Raw genomic sequence first — 20,443 nt, forward strand, 5'->3', positions numbered from 1 at the left:
AAACAAAATTTGGCCTTGAAATCGTGGAACTATGAATTTAGTTTAGCACTTCATACCTAGACAACCTCCTTTCCCTTTTTCATGCTTTACCAGGGTGACATATGTAGCATTGGACTGGGCTGTATCAACAGGCTCTTACAACACTTTGCCTGCAATCCCAATTTGTCCAATTTGCACTGATGCAATCAAAGTGATCCGACAGTGAAGTACCCCTCGCATGGCACACAGTCCCTACAGCTGACCATCAATGTGTTCTGCATGACTTCGGCCCATTTGTTTTTTTTTCTCTTGTTAGCTCGTGGCCCCTGTCCCAATGATGGAAGCTGGCTATTTTATGAAAGAGACGATACACACGGAAGCACAAGTAGCTCCACACACACACACACACACACACACACTTAATGCCCCCTAGGCACAGAGCGGTGGAGGGGGATTAATCATGTTTTGTTTGCAAAGTTCCTGGCTAATTCAGCTAAAAGACTGTGCTCATTTGCTCTTGAGCGCTTTATTGAGCAGAAAGAAGCTAGAGCAAACCTTCATGCCGAGGCCAGGCAGCGTGGAAGCACTGCCGACTCGTTAGTGATCTTCTCAGTCTATGCCTTCAAATAGCTTACCCCCTCCCTCTCACACACCCCACTCAGGAGCTTTCTTTTGGCGAAAAAAAATAAGTATTTTGACATCTTTATCTATTGGCTCTGAACATACACACCACAGTGAAGAGCTGTGGCTCCTTTCCAGGAACTACTCGTATTTCTTCCATAGAAATCCATTTGGACTAGATTGCTACTACTCCAAGGATCTGGTACTTAACATGTAAACTATGCATTTTTAAAACTATGACCATATAAATTACAGTTGAATACAATGCCAGTTATAAATTGGGGGGGGGGGGGGGGGGGGGGGGGGGGGGGGGGGGGGGTAGCGTGGTATATTTGACCTTTTTGAGTTGATGATTATGCCCTGTCCAAGGTACAGCTGTATAGTTTGCCTTGTGAATCACAGTGAACAGTGTGACACTGCTTCTTTCCCCAAGAGACACAATAGGACATTGTCTTCAGGGATGAGAGAGGATTGCAATTCAAGCAGTGTTAATCGTGGCCACTCTTGCGAGGTAGCCAACTAGCACCAGCACAGGCTTCACAGCAAACCGCTTCTCTTCATCCTTAGTGAAAGGGACTTAATCCATGTAAATGCAGGCCCTGTAATGACAGCTTTACAGGAGAGGTTTCTGGAAGAGAGAGAAACGATGAGGAAGGGAGGGGAGGAGGCAGTAGGACTTTAAATGTAGCCTCTAACCTGGCAAACAATAGGCAAGAATGTTTGTGAATGTATTTACACAGAGGGACAGAAGGGAGAGAACAAGTGTACTCTTTTGTCCAGCCTCTTGTCAAAGCGTCAGTTAGATGCTGTGTAAGTGAAGGAGCATACCATATACAACAGCTCACTGGTTCATCTCAACCTGAACTGATCCAGAAAGGTAGACTGATAATCACAGTTGTCATTAGAGGAGGCAGGGTATGTTATTTCTTTAACTTTAAAGTATTTTCTTAGTTAGGGGAGACAACAATGAGTCCTTGTAAGAATGGGACCCGTTGTCCATCCTGAGGCAAATGACCTTTAGCACAGGAAACCATCCTATACATTCACACTAGCACTTCCTGTGAGAAGTTAGATGACATGGCAACACAAACGTGATGTGTTTAGGGGATCTCACCAACTCTGTTTTTACACATAGCTGACGTTTCAGTCACTGAAACTGCACTGGAGTTCCTCTCGACCCAGCCGACCGCCCCAACCACGCTCATGCACTAACGAACGTAGCACCAGAGACCGTGCTAGCAGCTGCCCCTGCACCTCGTTCAGAACATGTTGCCTGGCAACTGTCGCCAGGTTGGCCGGGCCACAGTAGAGCTGAAGCGGCACTCCAGGGATCTGTCACCAAGTCATCCTCTCTCCTTCCCCTGCCATCCCCTCCAGTCTTCCGTCTTTGAGAGGGCCCCCAAGAGGAAACGCTCAGCAAGGGGGCAGGAAGTTTTATGCCACTCTTGAAAAATAAGGGGCCGTTATTTGTTTCAGGTTAAACAAGCAGTGCTCGTTCTCTCATTTCATCTCCATTTGTCACTTTCAGTTTCAACAGAAAGCCTCATTCATTGTAATAAACCACAACATTTGCTCAAATTGCAAACCAGTTGAGATCATTTTGTTACAGTGAATAAAGCTTTTATGTTGTATTTTGCATTCATCTCATTCACTTTTGATTATTTTTTGATGTCTTTACACTGTCTCGTATGTTCATATAGAAGAGGATTTGTTTGTATTCTGTACACACCAAGACATAAAGGATGCTCTGAAGGCTATCCATTTATTGCACATTTTGGTAATGCTTTATTAGTTTGGTACTATCTTTCTGTATCTCCTCTTTGCCTCTGAACCCGTTGGACCTCCAGCCTTCTCTCAAAGTTCTAGTTATCCACTCAAACACAGTCTATGACACCAGCCCAAAGAGCTGAAACCCTGGCCACAAGCCTGCAGCTTCTTCCTGGCACAGATACCTGCAATTTAAGTGGAGCCATTATGTCTCATGGTATTCCGGGAATTGTTACCTGCATGCAAGCAAGGTCAGCAGTCCTCTGTTGACTCAATTTGTGGAGTTAACACAGCCTGCTTGCTCCCGGAGCCCAGGGGGATCAGGCCCTGATCATGGAACAGATCCCTCCCCCCCTCCCCCCCAACTTTTTAGGTCTCTGGGGTCCTCCTTAGTTACCACCCCCAACACAGACCTGTACTAAGAGCTCTCCATTTTTTGGTTGAGAGGAAAAGGGGCATGCACAGTGAGGAGGGGATAAGGGAGGTGGAGACGGATGCACAGGGAGGAGGAGGAGGAGGTGAGGTTGGAGAAGGGCTGTCATTAATCATCCAGGAAACAAGAACTGAGAAATAACATTTTGAAATTATGTGGTAGTAGACTTTATGCTAACCCATTTGCACTGTACTGTTTTCAGTTATCTTTTACTTCCAGTACACATTGTACTGGAAGTGCTATGGTGTGGTGTGGTGTTCAAAGATGGTCAATTAAAACCATCTACCAGGCTGTCAGAACAGCAGTTAAATCCTAAAACTACATAAGTATGTAACTATCCCAACATTCTCAGGGAAATGTTGTCCCTCAAGCTGAATTGTTTGTCTGAATGTCTCTCAGATCACCCTTTGTTGTCCTTCTTTACATCACATGACATCTTGATTTCCCTCCAAGGAAGAAGGAAAGTAAGTCCTCAGAACTCTGGTGGTGAGTAGCCAGAGAAAGGGCCAGTCCTGGTGACCCTAAGCTGTCCTTTGATCTGACAGTGATCTGAACAGGCACCAAATACAGCTACTCACTCCAGAGTGGTTTGGAAATGCATTTTACAATTTGCGCAGAGGACTTGTCTTTGTCCTTCAGGGGTTGATTTGGACTTATGTGTCTGCTGTCATAAGCAATTGTAAATTGTCTTCTGCTTGAGGTTGTACTCACGATACATATTGCATGGCTACTAATCCACTGTCAAGGGTGGGTATCCACGGTGTGTTGGCCGTGTACAACTACACTTGCTTTAGTATCCTTGTCATGTACTTAATAAGCGCTGAGCAGATTTGTGTGCTAAGCCTTGGAAGCTAGAGGGTCCTGTTAGCAACTTTGACTTCATTTTGAGGGAGATTCACTTTTAATGGCCTGCAAAACAGCAGGCTGAACCTTACACTCCTGCTGTAACTCATTGTCTATTCACCTTAGGAATCTGCTCATCCACAGCCTCACTTTAAAACACAGCTCACCATGCCGGTGCTCTTATATGTTGGCCATTGACTCCCCCTCTCAATGGACTGTTTTTTGACCAGTTATGGTTTCGGACTGTATCTTAAGAGACTTAAAATAATGATGATAAATGCATATTTAATTTACCCAGGGCCTGTAACATTTACATGTTTTGAGAGTTTTAATTTAAATGAACACATAATGGGAAATAAGTGAAGCAAATTGAAAACTTTCTGTGACTAGATTTGATTCATTATCCCTTTTAAATGCAGATTTTTATGTATGTTTTTTCATGTTTGTAAGCAATCTCTAGGAGTTGGCTGAAGCGCTAGCTGGTTCTTTGGCAGTATCCCCAACTCCTTGCACCTTCGTATCATTCATCAACAAGCAGGCTTGGTGACGTTCAGTACCTCTGATACTTACAGGTGTTACAAACAGGGATGTTTTGCGTGTTGCCCTTTTTGGACTCGCTCCTGAAAAGCACCCATGCCAAAAGAGCTGGTCAATAAACCACTTCTCTTTCCTTTTGGTTGTCTTTTTTTTTAACCCACCTCTTTTGACCTATCAAACCTCTTTTTGGTCTCCTTTCAAGAGAAAGAGTGAGATGTGGGGGTGGGAGGCGAATAGTTGTTGCAGAAAGAGAAGGGTGAGAGAGAGAGTAACACCTTCTCTGGCCCCTAATCAGGCAGGCAGCCTCAGCTGCCCTCCTCGGATCCCCTGCCAGGGTCCCTATCATCCTCAGATCAAATATTAATGCTCTCTACTCTGCCTGCTCACTAATCCAAAGCCAATTAATATTATCTGTCAATTATTTACAGATCCGGAGGTGCGGAGGCGATTCCCAGAGGACTACATCGACCAGGTTTGGAATGCATAATTAACATCCTCCTTCTTTCTCTTTCCCTCTCTTTCTTTCGCTTTCTCTTTCTTCCCACCTCTCTCTTTTCCATCTTAACAAAAAAATTCTAATGCCTTTAGCTTTACCCCCTTCCTTTTCCCACTCACTGCTGGTATCCTACATTTCGATTATATCTGTTTGATTTGTCTTGTATGTGCATGCATCCGCCCTTTATTCATAAATGCTTGCCATTTGGGGTATCTTTTTATAAAATCACATGGGAGATGGGGCCAGACGGTTTATTTTCCACCTGCGTGTGCATTAAGTAAACAGGACAATACATCCTTACTGTGAGTGTAGCTGTGTACTGTCTTTATGGGACAAACTGTGCTGAAAAAAGGCAAAGGGGAAAAATAAAAGATTTTAGTGCAGTGTTCTACAGTGAGAGAACAAGAAAATAATAATTACACTTTTTTTCCTCAAAAACAGTTTCTCGATTGATTGCTTACAGTACAGATATTTATAGACATTGTTTACTTATGTTGTTCTGGTTGGATACACAATTTCAAATCAGTTGGTTGTTGCAGTGTCAATATTTGTTTTTGTCGTTTTCAGTAGGAGTGTGTGTCAATTTGTGTAATTGCAACCGCAAGTCACAGTAGCCAAATGCTTCCCTGATCTGTCCAATCTTTGCAAGGACCTTAGCCTATGTACAAAAACAAAGTCGCCTTACTATTTGGTTATGGTTGACTCAAAGAATGTACTTGAAATAAGTTTCAATTCATTATACCCGAATTCTTTGAAATGGCTTTCATCTCTCAAGCCGACAGTTTCAATCAATGTATTGACATGAATTCCCATTCACGTTGGTCTCCAAAGTAATAACTTAAACAAATGGTCTATTTTATTAACCGAGCAAATACCACAAACACACACACACACATGCAATAATAACCCATTCTTGTTTATTCCAAGCACAACCTCAAATACAACCCCCCCCCCATGTCTCTTTTTTCTGTTTCTCTCCTGTCCAATTATTTGATGCAAGGAGTAGAAACGTCCTTTGTAGTTAGTGAATCTTGCATGCAGGCCCCCCTTTGCTTTGTACATTGAAGAATCTTGTCTTCAATTAAAGGCCTTGGATAGCTCTAGAATTAAATGAATGAAATTATGATACCACGCTACACCCCCCTCCCTGTTTTCATGCGTGCATATGACAAGCAAAAGTTTGCTATGTCTGACATAGATTTCCTTGATAAATGTAATTAAACATAGATTTTCTTGGATTATCCTCATGTACAGCTCAGATAGGAGAGATTTTTTATTTTTAAGTAAACACGTACTGAAACTTATTGGTTTGAGATTAAAGATTGTGCTAAATTAAAGTTGTGTGTATGTGAACTTTAAGAGCAAAGGTTCCCTGAAATTTGTGACACAGACTCTCAAACTAGCCTTAATGCAAAAGGAATCTGTTCAGTCTCATTTGAACCCTGTAAGGTTTACAGAGTGACAGAGGAGCAAGGCTCAGGAGACAGGGGTAGAGTAATTGACCAAAGAGGGAAATGGGACAAAATTGGATAAGCAAAAGGGTAACTGGTACAAGTTTTGTTCTTATCTGTGTTATTGTAATGATGTGCCCCCCTGCCCAACCACCAAGACTACTACACACACCACAACCTATTCTAGGCCACAGAATAGCATGGCAAGTTCAGGGCAGTGGAACTCCTTGGAGTTTTTGGGAAATCTGAAATGCTGGCAGAGCCCCAATGCATCTCTTCAAAGGTTGGGGGAGGATTCCAAAGAAGTATCTGACCTCATATACCAGTCTGCTTCAACAAAGAGTAAGGGGTTTTGTACAGATGCTTCAATGCATGTCTGTTGCTCATTAAAATTGCCATATGAGATGCATAGAGAAAAATAAAGCTAGTATTTTTCTGACACAAAAAGCATATATGTAAGAAGAGGATAAATTGGCATGTCTCATTAGCTTCCTCATCCTTTCTCCCATTGACCGTTAGATTCTCTGTCTCCTTGTTGGTACAAGGAATGTAATCGTAAATGTAAAAACTGTTTGATACAAAATGACTGCATAATGAGTGGAATTTGCCCTCCTTTATTTTATCTCATTCTTTTGCTCAAAGGGGTCCAAGAGTTTCTCTTCCACCTTTCTTTCCCCCTCATCTCTGACACAGCTATGTCCCAGTGACACCTACCCTTTGAATACTTTAAACTAGGCAGCTGCAGACTGTTTTTCCCAAATTAATGCGACAGATGTACTTTTTCTGTAAAATGTAGAGAACAATTTTTTTTGCTGGCACCTTTGATGTGTTCGATGCGGCATGCCAATGGATGACTTTACCTCCCATGCAGGAAGCCTGAAGTGTTGTTATTTTTTAATGAGAAGATATTCAAATGTGACCTCTACCAAATAGAGGTAAAAAGGAAAAACTAGGTGAAATGGTTTTGGAATATTCACACACACAAACGGGATGACATTTTCTGATTTGGTTTTCACCACTTGGATGTCCTCTGGCCTGTCAGATGAGTGCTTTCAATGTCTTTCTCTTTTTCAGTGTCTTTCGACAAAGCTTTCACCATCCTCCCCGAAGAACCAACCAAGATCCGTTGTTCTGTAAAAATTCCCTCAATATAAACATTAGAGGTGTGCTTGAGTTATTTGAGATTTCTGAGATCTGCACTTTGCGATCTCTACCAGAAGCTAGAATTGAATCCCAACTGCCAGTAAACCCAAGTGGGCGGGGGGAGGGAGTGAGAACCTGCTGCTGCTATTTTGTCTTCATCCTGAGAGGAGATAATGGGGATGCTAGTTCCCCTGCTGTTTTTTTTGACGCTCCTGGCCTAGTATCTCTTAATTGTGGCTCACCTTAGCTTGGCTTGGCGTCAGCTACAAGGGACACCTGGCTGCACATATGGTGCCAGCACTGTTGTGGATGAAGGCAACAGTTAAGCATCTGGAGCGGTAGAGGAAGGGAGGGACTAGTGGGACAACGGGAAAGAGATCAGATGGAAGTCTGCACTGTGGCTGAGAAAGTTAAAGACACACTGTTGAGGAGAGCCTCCTTCATCCTTTCCAGTCGTATTTCTTTAAATCAGAGTCATCTTCATCCACGTGTGGAAAATATCATCCACAACTTCTTTGTTGACCAGTGAACAGGATATGCATAGCTGGCTGTTTACAGTATAGACCTTCCCATGCTTAGACAGAGACATTGGACACCAGACATGCTATGCTACCTTCGTCTTTCCACTTCAAACAATGAAAGTTCTTCTATTGGAGTTCATCTTACAGTTACTTCAGAAGCTGGCCTGAAAGTTTCTTTACTGGGGCCTGCAGTATTATTTTAAATGTCGAATGTTGTTTTTCGTCGTGGCCTGAGGTAACCCTATTCATGGTTTCTTGGATTATGTAGCCAGAGGTGATACCCCTTGAGGAACGTGTTAGTGAATGTATTCACATCTGCCACGCTTCTACATTCACTTTCCTGGCTTCTCTCTTTATGTGTCCTTGTGAGGACCAGTACATATTGAAGTTGGTCACACACAATCCAATGTAAATTCACCCTTTTTTTGCTTTGTTCCCGCCCTGTTGAATATGCATGCTCTGGGCCCGGCAATACCCCTCTGCCTCCGTCTCTTCATCCTCTCCAGAACCCCCCCCTCCAGAACCCCCCCTCCCTCGTTGGTATGGATTCAAAAGACAGACAATAAAAGAGAGACGTAAGAGACACGCTCCATAATTGCTTGTTCTTTAACCCCTCCGGATTTGCATACATTAACCCTTGTTTTTATGATTTATGCCAAGGATTTTGATAAATGTGTACATATATTAACTCCATGGTCATGTGCTGAGTCGCAATTGAAATGTAATTCCTTTAAGACATCCGACCTTTTGCTTCGTCTTTCACCTCATGCGTAATCTCCGATTTAATCTTCTTGGCATCTCAAAAGGTAACTGAGAAGCTGTTAAAAGATTGACTCCAAGTTTGGGTTTTGGCTTGTGGTCTTGGAAAACACAGTTCAAACAGAATCTGCCTCAAAAAGAGAAGACTTGAAGTTGAAATGATGATTTTGCATTTGACCAAAGAAGATATGTTGCGTGAAACCCCCCTGGGATCATAGCGGGCCACAGAACTGCATGTGTTCATGTTTGGTGTCTGAGTCCTGAGAGTGTGTAAGAGAACGAGAGAGAGGTGCAGAGAGTGTTCCTCTGCTCTTCAGGGTACCTTGGACCCAGTTGTACGTGGCCAAACTGGGCTGGGCAGGCTTAAGGTTAGTCCAGCTCTCCCTCTACCACCTACCACAAGTAATCAGAGCATGGACCTCAAGTCAATTATAACTATGTTAACATTGAATTTGAGGAGTGGAATAATTGACAGATTTCAACAAGAATGAACAAAGCGTATCAACCTCTATGCCAGAATGTTCTCTGTTATTGGAATGGAGTGGAATTATTGCTTCATGGTGTTATTGGCTGAGATAAAGCTACTTGGTTTAACTTGTTTTTTTTAGGGCATCTTGTCCAAACACTGTTCAAAACTGTTCGGAATTGTGACCGTAAAAGTATTCCTAAGAGATAAGAACAAACTTGGTAAATAAGCATTCAAGCAAAGTTGTCTTTAATCTTGAATTAATGTATGACTGATGCGGATTCTGAAAACATTTTAATACCTTTGGTCAAAGCTTTGGGCAGATGTAAGCGTGTGAAGCGTGTTTTGAAACAATAGTTTCATCAGCTCCAGTGTCCTCCTCCCCTTCAACAGTCAGATGTGCTGTTGTTCTCTTCCTCTTAACAACACCTCTTCACCACCTGCTCCAGTCCCATTGTGACTCCCTGGCCCCCCCAAGCTTCATGGGACATGAGGGCCTTGCCCACTAACCTCCACTGAGTCACTGTTTTCTGGTGCTCTGGCAACCACTGTGTGTGTGTGTGTGTGTGTGTGTGTGTGCACCTGTGGTACATGGAGTCCTCTGGGATTCCAGACATGAAGCCTGCTGCTGCTTACCAGCATTCTGGTCCCTCTGGTACCTTTGAGGGCTTCTAAATGGTTGTAGTAGCCCTGCAGGGAGCCGTGTGGTTAGGCCTGACTCTAAGCCCATGTTGCCCTCACCTCCTTTCTCTAACTGTCCCTAGCCAGCCAGCAAGCCAGACATATGGAACACAAAAGTGCTTGTTGTTGGCCACTGTGTTTCTCTCACTAATTTGTCACTACCCATCCCCTTTAGTTTGTTCTTTTTCTCTATCTCTTTTTCCCTCTTTCTTAACTCAGTTGCTTCCTCTTTTGCCTCTTTTGCTCTTTTGGCAGAGCCATCTAGACTGCCCCCCTTCCCTGTCACAGTACCCCTTGTGACCCCCCCCCCCCCCCCGTCTCCCCTTGTGTAGTTATATGCACCCGCCAGCTTTCTCCCTCAGTCCCTGCTTACCAGTTTCCCGCAGGTCCCCGTGGATCCCGCCGCCTGCTCCCTGTTCCCCATATGTTAGGGCATCTCCCACTCCCTGAGGGCCCTGTTATCACCACACACACAATATGTAGATAAGCACATTAACACACGAGCTATATGTGGACAGACACAAAAAACAATAGCTAAAACATTGGCGCTTAAGGAATAAACGTACTGAATGTACTGATGAGAGAACATCACAGTATATGTCTCTTAATACCGCTTCCAACATCTCCATCTCCTTCTCTACTGCATTCCCTTTATCCCTCTCTCTGTCTTCCCACCTCCCTTATGTTTGTCTTTCTAGATTCTAGTTCCTTCACTTCAGCCTCCTTTTCTTCCCCTTCTGTCATCTGTCTTCCGTCGCTCCGGGCAACGCCCTGTTGTATGACATGAGGAAGTTAATACCTCTGCCCCTTTGGATTTATGAATGACTTTCTCTCTTTCATTCTCTCTCACTCTTTCTCCCTCCCAATCTCATGCTCTTTTTTGTTTGGTTTCCCCCCCACAGGAAACTCTACAGACCGTCCCGAAGTTCTGCTTTCCATTCAGTGCCGACAGGTATGGCCTCCAACACACCCAGGCACACACGTGTCTCCTGGTTGTTTGTGATGCCTCCATAGCAGGCTGCTGTGTTCTCCAGAAGCTTTCTAGAGAGCTTAAACCCCAACCCCCTCTCCAGCCCAACCTCCAATTAAAGTGTGATTTACCAAACCCAGCTGGTGACTCTGCCGACACCCCTATGTTAACAATCTGAAGTTCCAGAGAATCGGCGCTACACAGTGCACGGGGTCTGTTTCCATACCATGGAACAAGATCTATTTACTGTCTATGAAGTATCACATCTAAAGAGTAGGCGGTTGTTCTCATCACCTATCACGCGCACATAAGGATTTAATGTGCACCACCTCCCAACACAGGCTTTCTGAATTGCGATCGCCATCTACAGGAGTGTTGGAGTACTGGCCGGGAATTGTGGCCACTTAAGTCACTGAGGGTCAAGATCAGATGCAGTGACAAATGCGATGGAGGAGGAAGAAAGGGTGGATGGGCGGTGGGAAATAATGTACAAAGAAGGGTGGAAAGAGTAATTGGGCAACACTTGAAGCTGTTGGGCATTTTCTTTTGCATCTTGGCCCTCCTCTTGGCGCTCGCTCATGCTCTGGAAGACTACTACAGTGCCTGTAGCCTCAGGGTAGACGTGGTGTGACATCATCACACAACACACACAGAAACATGCAGACTTGTACCAATCATCCCGAAACTCGGTTCATAGTAGAGCATCTCTCACTCTTGCTCAGACACACACACACACACACACACATACTGCATTACTGTATCCTCTCTTCACATGAGAAGCTGTGTTCTAAAGCTATCTGTGATCTGGGAGACAGCCCTATCACTCTGTGACCCTGGCCATGCCATCATCTCATGACAGTATCTGCTTCTGCCCCATCGTAGATTCAGCCTTGCCCATTCTAGAAGAAAATATATATAAATTGAGATTACCTCTTTTTTTTTTTACTGCTTGCCCACAGTGTCCCAGCCTCTCAAATTGCCTTTGTTGTTTAGTTTTGGATTGGTTGGAGTGGTAGTCAGCATATATTATCTCTGACTGCCCTTCCTGATGTACACATTTAAAATTGACCCTGAGAGACTAGGACTCATTTGGAACAGTATACTGCATACATTCTTTTTACAGAACAGGGGAACAGTTTTTTTGCTTCTTCTTGTTTCACAGTCCCTTCTGTATCACTTAACTTTAACTGAATGAGAATATGTCCTCCCTTCAATATGTCTGTGCAATATTTATATTTCTCTTTGTGTGTGTCTGTTTTCGTCCGCAGTCTGTCGGTAAGTCAGGTCGGGCAGAACTTCACGTTTGTGCTGACGGACATCGAGAGCAAGCAGCGGTTTGGCTTCTGCCGCCTCTCTTCAGGGGCACACAGCTGCTACTGCATCCTCAGGTGAGGAGATGTCTGTGTTACTGCATCCTCAGGTGAGGAGATGTCTGTGTTACTGCATCCTCAGGTGAGGAGATGTCTGTGTTACTGCATCCTCAGGTGAGGAGATGTCTGTGTTACTGCATCCTCAGGTGAGGAGATGTCTGTGTTACTGCATCCTCAGGTGAGGAGATGTCTGTGTTACTGCATCCTCAGGTGAGGAGATGTCTGTGTTACTGCATCCTCAGGTGAGGAGATGTCTGTGTTACTGCATCCTCAGGTGAGGAGATGTCTCTGTGTGTACAAGAGAGACAACTAAAAAGGGAGATGTTTGTGTGAGAGAAACATTGAAAAAAACGCCACACAGGGATGATGGATGGTCAGTCCAGAGTGATGTTCACAGTGGCGGGAGAGCTTTGCCCCCACTGCAGTAGGTAAACCCAGGAAGACCTCCCCAGACAGTTCTTCTCTTCAGATGTTGACCACTACCGAAGCAGCTTTATCACAGCGTTAGTTGGTTTGGACAATTTTTATGTGCTCCAGTCAATAGTAGATCTTTTCAAAGATAATCGCTTAATTTGCAGTTTGTCTTTCTCTTCTTTTCTCTCTCTCTCTTCAGTGCTTCTCTTCTTATTTGAGTTTTCTATATTCTCTCTGTCACTGCTGTTGATACACACAGCTGTCTTGTTGCAGGCAGTCCCAGGTGTGACATGTATACAAAGTACACACATCATTCTCCTCCCTTCCATACTGACTGCATATGATCCACTTTGCCAAGTCCCAAAGGATTCATAGCCTCAAAGAATTGTCAGAAACATCCCTTGGAATCATATCAAGGGAAAACATTTATGGTAAAGCTTTCCATGGATTTGGGAATAAATCCTATTTTTATCTGTCTTTTAATTGAGTCCCTTAAGTAAAAACAATAGGTTTATGATACGAATCTATTGTCCATGTTGTTATCAGTAATGTGTCATGGTGCCATTTCAAGTCATGTGGGTCTGTTGTTACCAGAGTCATATCCACTAAATCTAAGTCCATGAGTGGAATCACATCTTTGTTGCATAGGCTGCTGCGAAATATTGGATTAGGCCATATAGGGAGTCAGATGGCTGAGCGGTGAGGGAGTTGGGCTAGTAATCAGAAGGTTGCCGGATCGATTCCCCGCCGTGCCACATGATGTTGTGTCCTTGGGCAAGGCACTTCACCCTACTTGCCTCGGGGGGAATGTCCCTGTACTTGCTGTACGTCGCTCTGGATAAGAGCGTCTGCTAAAATGACTAAAATGTAAATGTAAATATAGAATTCTTTCCCTGCCCCTTATTTGATCACTTGAACCTTGCTCATTGTGTTGTATTTCCTTCCTTCTTGCCCTACTTTCTCTCACCTTTCTTTTTTCTCTCTCTCACTCTTCCATTTACATCTGTCTTATTCTTTCCCCTCCTCCCTCTATCATGCTTTCCCCCACTTTGTTCCTTCATTCCCATCAGTCTCCATTTTGCTTCAGTTGAGCAGAAGGTAAAGAAATATGGGCTAAAACATATCTCAGGGGATTAGAGATGGTGGCAGTGGTGAGGTGTGTGTGGATGTGACTGGGAGTGCATATGAGTATGCTTGGTTCAGGTTTTTGACCCCCTCCTCTTTTCGCCTGGGGAGGGAAGGAGTGGGTTGGGGGGTGGTCTGGGAATGAATGTACTTAGTGTGAACTTTGACCTTTGCCAAACTGTTGACATGGAAAGCAGCCAGAGCCGCCGACATCAGAACGCCTTTTGTTAATCTCAGTCACGGCTAATCCCCTTCCAGGGATGGATGTAGCAAGAGAGTTGGGGAGAGTTGGGGAGAGAAAATGTAGGGAAAGCTACAGTTGGCAGTATGTGGAATGTGTAAACCCCATTTTCATCCTTTGGAAACCAGCTGTGGGCTGCCCCCTTTCCAAAGCAGGACATGGCAGAGCAGCCTCTCAAAGCCAGAGGTCTGCTGAGGACTCATCTCAATCAACACTGATTTCACTGACCAATTTCCTGGTCAGGCCTTGCCAACTGGCAGAGTACGGGCTTCTTTCAGAAGAAAGAAGTGGGGCTGACAGCAGTTTAGTTTGTAGTTTATTTATTTTTTGCTTTTCTGAATTCTGGTTAGGAGACCGGGGGGAGGGGGGGGTTATCAGGTTAAGGTAATCTGTAAATATTACATTATCTATTTATGAGAAAACATGACATTATTAATCAACAGAAAAAAAACTAGCGTTTCAGTGGTCTTGGGAAAACCATCAGTTTGTCTCTTCCATAAACACAAAACGTTGTCTGAACCCAGAGCCAAAAACAAAGCTGAAAGAAATAATGACTCAAACAAGATGGGAAAGAAAGAAAATCCGATTCAGATTTTCTAGATGGTTGATTTGGGACAATCCCCAAGAGTTGGTAGGGGGGGGGGGGGGGGGGGGCAGTGGACCATGGCATTACCCCCAATGTGTGCCTCTTTCTTTGGCCCCTCTCTTCATTTGAGCTGGGGGGGATTAGTGCCCCACTAGGTCTCTGACCTGCCTTTGTTTATCTCCAACATACCAACCTCAGCCATTCCAGACCCCCCACTCCTCACATCGCTAATAGAACCCATGACCTGCTCATGGACAGACCCCACCCTGCCACCATGTTTGTGCGCCAATCGAAAGAAATCAATTGGGGAAAATCAATTTGGTTTGTCACTCAATGGGTGCCAAACCTCTAGCCGTGTTTGTGGCTAAATGGAACTCTGCATGGTTTAATAGGGTGGGAAAGTGGACAAGATTAGGATTATGTCTTGAATAGGCTTAGTTAAATTGTGGATTGCGCACCAAGAGTGTGTTCAAGCAGCTTTCTCTGGAGAGGACACGGGGTGTGATGTGTGGACCGTGGAAGCCCACTTGGTCATGGGGTTTAACCTGCAGTCAATGGAGGTTAGGTCTTCAATGTGAGAACGGCACACTTCTAGGTCCTGCTGTCTAGTGCTGCTTGAGAACAACACACTGAATGCCATTGGTCTTCGGGTCTCTCTATGGATTGTTAGAGATTGACGAGGGATTTCCCTACGGCAACGAGTGGCCAACTTCTGTTCCCCTAAGGAGTTCCACTGTGCATTTTTATATCATGAGTGAGGATACATTCGACCGTTTTTACAGTTAGAATATTCCCTGTGGGAATATTGTGATGCCTTGCATGTACCTGTGTATGTATAAAGACAGACTCATAGAGATTATGGGTACATGTGACACGTGAGTGTGATTGTATGGACTCTAACTGCGTGTGTGTATTTGTACCTGTGTCAAGGAGCAGCCACAACACTGGCTTAATCACTTCCCTTGCCAGGGCCCTTTTTACAGGCTGGAAAGGCAGACAATAAAGGTTGAGCTGAACGGAAAGGCCATCCTGGGAAGCACACAGGAGTCACTCTCTCCCAGCCAATTAAAACTCTTGTTGATGCTTTTATGCCCTTGCCAAATTTCTTTGAAGTTTCTGTCATTTCCACTCTAAATATGCTTGCAATAGACACGGCACAGAATGGAATGATCACATGTTTAGGCATGGATCAACCTGCAGTTAAAACAATACAGTTAAGTCTTTGCTCATTTCAAATTCAGGATTGACTGAGACATATTCTACTTTCTCTGAATTTTGAAGATCAGATCACATTTGATCACTAATTTATGCAGAAATTCAAGTAATTGACAAATCCTGACAGAGACAAGTTTATCAATAAACAGATTTTAGCAAGAAACAAATGTGATAAGTATGTGGTATATGAATTCGAAAGCTTAATAATGTAGATCTAAGATGATCTGACAGTTAAATATATTTGCTATCGTTTTTAATTAATGAATCGATCGGAATTTAAATATTGAGGTGTGATCCAGAGATGTAATATACTGCAGAAGGCTGCATTAGGCTATACTTAGCCCCATATCATTAGTGCGCATAGAATACAACCTTAGAAAGAACTTGTCAGTTGATGGCAGGGGTGGGATCAGGAGAAAAGATAGATATGTCTGTGGGGGAGGGTGGGCAACCAGACTGTGATGCCTGCTTTGGTAATGAGAAGCCCAAACCCCCACTCCTTCTCTGGCCGCAACACATTTACAGCCAACTGCCAGACACAATTAAAGGAGAGAGGTGTATAAAAACACTTATGAATGTCTGTATAAATCCCGGACCCCTATCAAATTAGCCCCACCAGAGGCCTGTGTGTTAAACCTGTCTCCGTAATAAGGGAACAGAGGCATTTCGGCTGCGGCAGCACCAGTCCGATCCCTGTTTTCACTCGGCAAAGCGACAAGCTCAAAGCAGGTTGATGTGGCTACCATGGCAAATAATTTTAATTAGACTAAAGAGAGTTTTGACATTGCGGGACTTTTATGTGTGGTACTACGAGAGGGAGAGGGAGAGGGAGAGAGGGGGAGAGATTCTGCTCCTTGCTTTCAGGCAGCTCTCTTCTTTTCATTCTGTGTCTGGGTTTTTGTTACTTTTACCATTTGCTCACTCCACCTCTCTTTCTTTTTTGCTCTCCCCCTGCCCCTCACGTTCTCTCTCTGCTCCCTCCCTCTCACTTTGTTGCCCTCAGTCTAAGGGGAGTGTGTGTGTGAGTGAAGTTCCATCTGTAATCTGTATATTCGAATAGCTGGCTACCAGAGATACTCAGTCTCATTGTCGATCCCACTGTTCACACTGACAAAGTCACCCCCCCTCCCAAACACACACACACACACACACAGCTGTTGTCAGATGAAGACGTTAGTGAGAGAAGTGCAGAGGAACCCTGCAAACCCATATGTTGAGCTGAACCGTCTTGCTGACAGCTATTTCCCCAATTGTTTACATTCTTTGCGGTGGCTTTGAGATGCAAGAAAATGGACATGTGCAGTGCCTTAAACATTCATGACTTGACATGTAATCTTAAAGATAGTCTTAACAGTAGGCTGTATTAAAAAGGTAGCTGGATGCAGAAATTGAGCTCTTGGTTACAGCTTGTAACTTTCCGCTGGTGTGACACCATCTTTATAAGTGGGTGACAAGGAAGAACGTGATGGTCTAAAGTGTGCTTGTCTCTTCCAGCTATCTCCCATGGTTTGAGGTGTTCTACAAGCTCCTGAACATTCTCGCTGACTACTCAGTCAAAGCCCAGGTATGTGCCTCTCCTGTATAGAACACATACATTTACAACCCTGGGAGACCAGACCACATCAATGCAATAGTTGTAGGTCATGTGACCACCTCGGCAGGTAATCAACTTGCAGTCTTTTCGTGTTTTAAGAATCACATAATTGAATCCCTGTGTATATAATCCTGGAGAATTTCTATTCTCTCAGATCAGAATTTGTAGGACTTGTGTTAATGCCATGAATTGTATAAAATAGCTAAAAGGAAAGTTGTTTTCCTGAAGGAGAAAGATGTTTCACAGTTTCCCCTTTATATCCTGGGTGATACTCATCGCATCTAATATTAAAGTATTTCCACCCTTTTTTTACATATTTTTCTAAAGTGATTGGTATTTGACAGATGTTTGCTGGGTATTTACTTGTGCCAGGTGAAGAGTCTGTTGTGATTGGTGGTGACACACTGACGCTATAGGGATTACATTAGTGGGCCCTATTTTTAATTGATGTTGTTGAGACACCTGAACTTCAATTTGAAATCAAGTTGCATGTGAAATGTCTGTGTGCATGTTTGTGTGTGTTTAAGGAGAGCCAATGGCGAGAGCTTCTAGAGTCGTTACACACACTCACCGTCCCTGATCCTGGAGTGCCTGTTCATCTCAGTGTGGTAAGCACTGTACACATTGACACATAACTCAGCGAAGGAACCACATTCAGTGGTTAATATCTTGATCATCACCACATCCTTAAGCGAAAGGCATTTGATATGTTCAGGCCACCTCAGGTGCTTTCACATCGTTCTCCACAGGGTTGGGTTGAGTATGTGTTAGTAGGGTTTGGAGTAGGTGTAGTGTTGGAAGCACAGTTTTACATATCAAATGACTAACGTTGTGTCTTTATTTTGTCAACAATTAATCTGCCCACAACTGTAAATCTCTAAAAGGAGTTGTTTGAGGTGCAATCATCATTTCCGTTGTTTCTCATGCCTTGCACCTTTTGTCTTATCTTTGGTTTACTTTTACAGCTTACAAAACCTGACCTCTTAAGTTTTATTGACACCACTTCTTTATCCCCATGTCCAGCATTCCTACTTCACTGTGCCTGACACAAGGGGACTCCCAAGCATACCTGAAAACGTAAGTGTCCTTTCTTTTCTCTCAACCTCCTTTTATATCCCCTGTTTGCAAAGACATCGACATACATTTACATGCATTCACTTTTCCTTGGGTGAAAATGCTGTATGGTGCACAGGCCTCAAAAGAGATTTCAACAGTGGGCCACCTCTGAGATGTTGAACCTTCCTCAAAACAGCCTTTTCATTGATGGCCCGCTATAATATCTCAATAGGTTCAATCACCTAAGCCCCTTTGATCAATTTGATAAATCTATAATGATGTTCGAGTGCCACATGTATGCAGTCATGGATCTCTCTCTGCTTCATAACTAACCTTGTGTTTGTTGTTTTTTTTCCTTGTTTTTCCTTGCAGAGAAACTTAACAGAGTATTTTGTAGCCGTAGATGTCAATAACATGCTTCATCTGTATGCTAGTATGCTTTATGAACGTCGAATCCTCATCTGCTGTAGCAAACTAAGCACTGTAAGTACTGTAGTCTCTCTCGCTCCCTCATACCCCCCCCACCCCCCACCACCACCTTCATTTATAAATGTCTATCTCTCCACTTCTCTCTTCATCAATCTGTCCTTGTCTGTTTAATCATTATTGATTCATGGTTGTTAATGCCTCTACCTGACTGATTGCCCTCTGTAGTGTCTGTCCAAATGGAGCAGTAATGTACAGTGTATACAGTAACAGTCAGACACAAATCCTTTAGTCTGGGGTTACAGCTGTACTTTATTCTACTTAGTACTTTGTATAGAATGTGTTCATTGTGAAAATGTTATCCATGTGTCAGTTGGAATATGTTGCTATGTACAGTACTGTACTGTTTGTCAATTCTAGAATGAAGCCTACCACTCTTTTGGTGCAAGAACCTTGCCCTAAAACCCACATCTCTAATGATAGTAGGTTGTTTGACTATTCACTAGCTTTCACAGAATCTTTCCTGAATATTGCTGGTACTTTGTTAAAAATACACATTTGTCAGAAATCTGTGTTCCTCCTGTTTTCAGAAGCTAACATTGCCAGCATTATGACATAAGTCTATTCCAACTACTCCTATTCTTGATTGCAAATTCCCCCTCAGGAGGACACATAAACATGGTCAACAATGTTGTTCTCCTCCCCCCTTCAATGATCAAAGTCTCATTTGGGCTCCATCCATATGATTTTGATTGACTACAGGGATGAGGAAAACAATGTTATTCTGGATATTCTTGCTGGTAGTGGTGGAGGCGGTGGTGGTTATGCTGTCTGTGTCATTATTGACATATCTAAAGTTTATTAGTGGTGGCGTCTCACCCAATGCAACATTTCCTGACACACAAAAGGATTGTGTGGATTATCACATGATATATGAGCTGCTATTGATTGGAACTGACAAAGAAATCTGAAGTAACTGTTGTAATTTCTGGTGTTGAATTTTGAGGGGATGTTTAGCGGTGCTTTGATTTGAGAGAAAGACTTTTACACAAGGCAGATAAGTAAAGGGTTACTTAAGTTTGTGTTTTTGGTGTACAGGCAAGTGCTCTTGTATGAAGAAATACAAGGCTGTTGTTGTAAGGTCAACAATAGAAATCTGACAGTTCAACATTTTCGATATGAAAATGTTGATTCCAGATTCACCTTTCTACTATTAGTGATATATTTATTGTTTATGTGTGCTTTTACTTATTTAGCTTAAATTGAAAGTTGCAAGAACGGATCAAAAAATCAGTTCGTATTTAATGAATACTCATTATAGCACTATGGAAATGTAAAACTTGGCACCTGTTAACAGATTTTTACTTAGATGTTCTGACAATGTGATCTTTTTCCTTTGCAAGATAATCTGTTATCACAATCCATTTAACTTAGTTAAAAGAATGTTTTTTTTCCACACATCAAATATTTGTGTATATAATGGGGATGTTAAATACTATTTTATTTGCCTCTACAGTTAACAGCTTGTGTTCATGGGTCGGCGGCCATGTTATATCCCATGTACTGGCAACATGTTTACATTCCTGTTCTGCCTCAGCATCTCATAGACTACTGCTGGTGAGTACCATACCTACCATGCTGTAGAACACTTGCTCTTTGAACATAGGACCTGTTACCAAGGCCGTCTGCATGATGATATTTCTGAGCTTCCTAAGCACCCACAGACACACACAGCCTTTCCTCATGAGT

General features: G+C 43.3%; 1 protein-coding gene across 7 annotated transcripts in view; it reads left to right on the plus strand.

The window, feature by feature from the left end:
- The window catches only part of dennd1a (DENN/MADD domain containing 1A), a 38,968-nt gene that overhangs the window by 3,715 nt on the left and 14,810 nt on the right, over positions 1-20,443 (plus strand). For 6 of the 7 annotated variants that reach the window (XM_047044540.1, XM_047044542.1, XM_047044541.1 and 3 more), the window contains exons 3-10: positions 4,609-4,652; positions 10,600-10,649; positions 11,936-12,055; positions 17,113-17,182; positions 17,740-17,820; positions 18,236-18,289; positions 18,641-18,751; positions 20,211-20,311. In XM_047044540.1, coding sequence (XP_046900496.1) covers positions 4,609-4,652; positions 10,600-10,649; positions 11,936-12,055; positions 17,113-17,182; positions 17,740-17,820; positions 18,236-18,289; positions 18,641-18,751; positions 20,211-20,311 — 631 coding nt within the window. Of the gene's footprint in view, positions 1-4,608; positions 4,653-10,599; positions 10,650-11,935; positions 12,056-17,112; positions 17,183-17,739; positions 17,821-18,235; positions 18,290-18,640; positions 18,752-19,057; positions 19,177-20,210; positions 20,312-20,443 lie in introns of those variants that run through there. The other variant, XM_047044544.1, reaches the window with a different exon arrangement.

The sequence above is a fragment of the Hypomesus transpacificus genome, chromosome 22 (genome assembly GCF_021917145.1).
Source record: "Hypomesus transpacificus isolate Combined female chromosome 22, fHypTra1, whole genome shotgun sequence".
Classification (NCBI taxonomy): Eukaryota; Metazoa; Chordata; class Actinopteri; order Osmeriformes; family Osmeridae; genus Hypomesus; species Hypomesus transpacificus.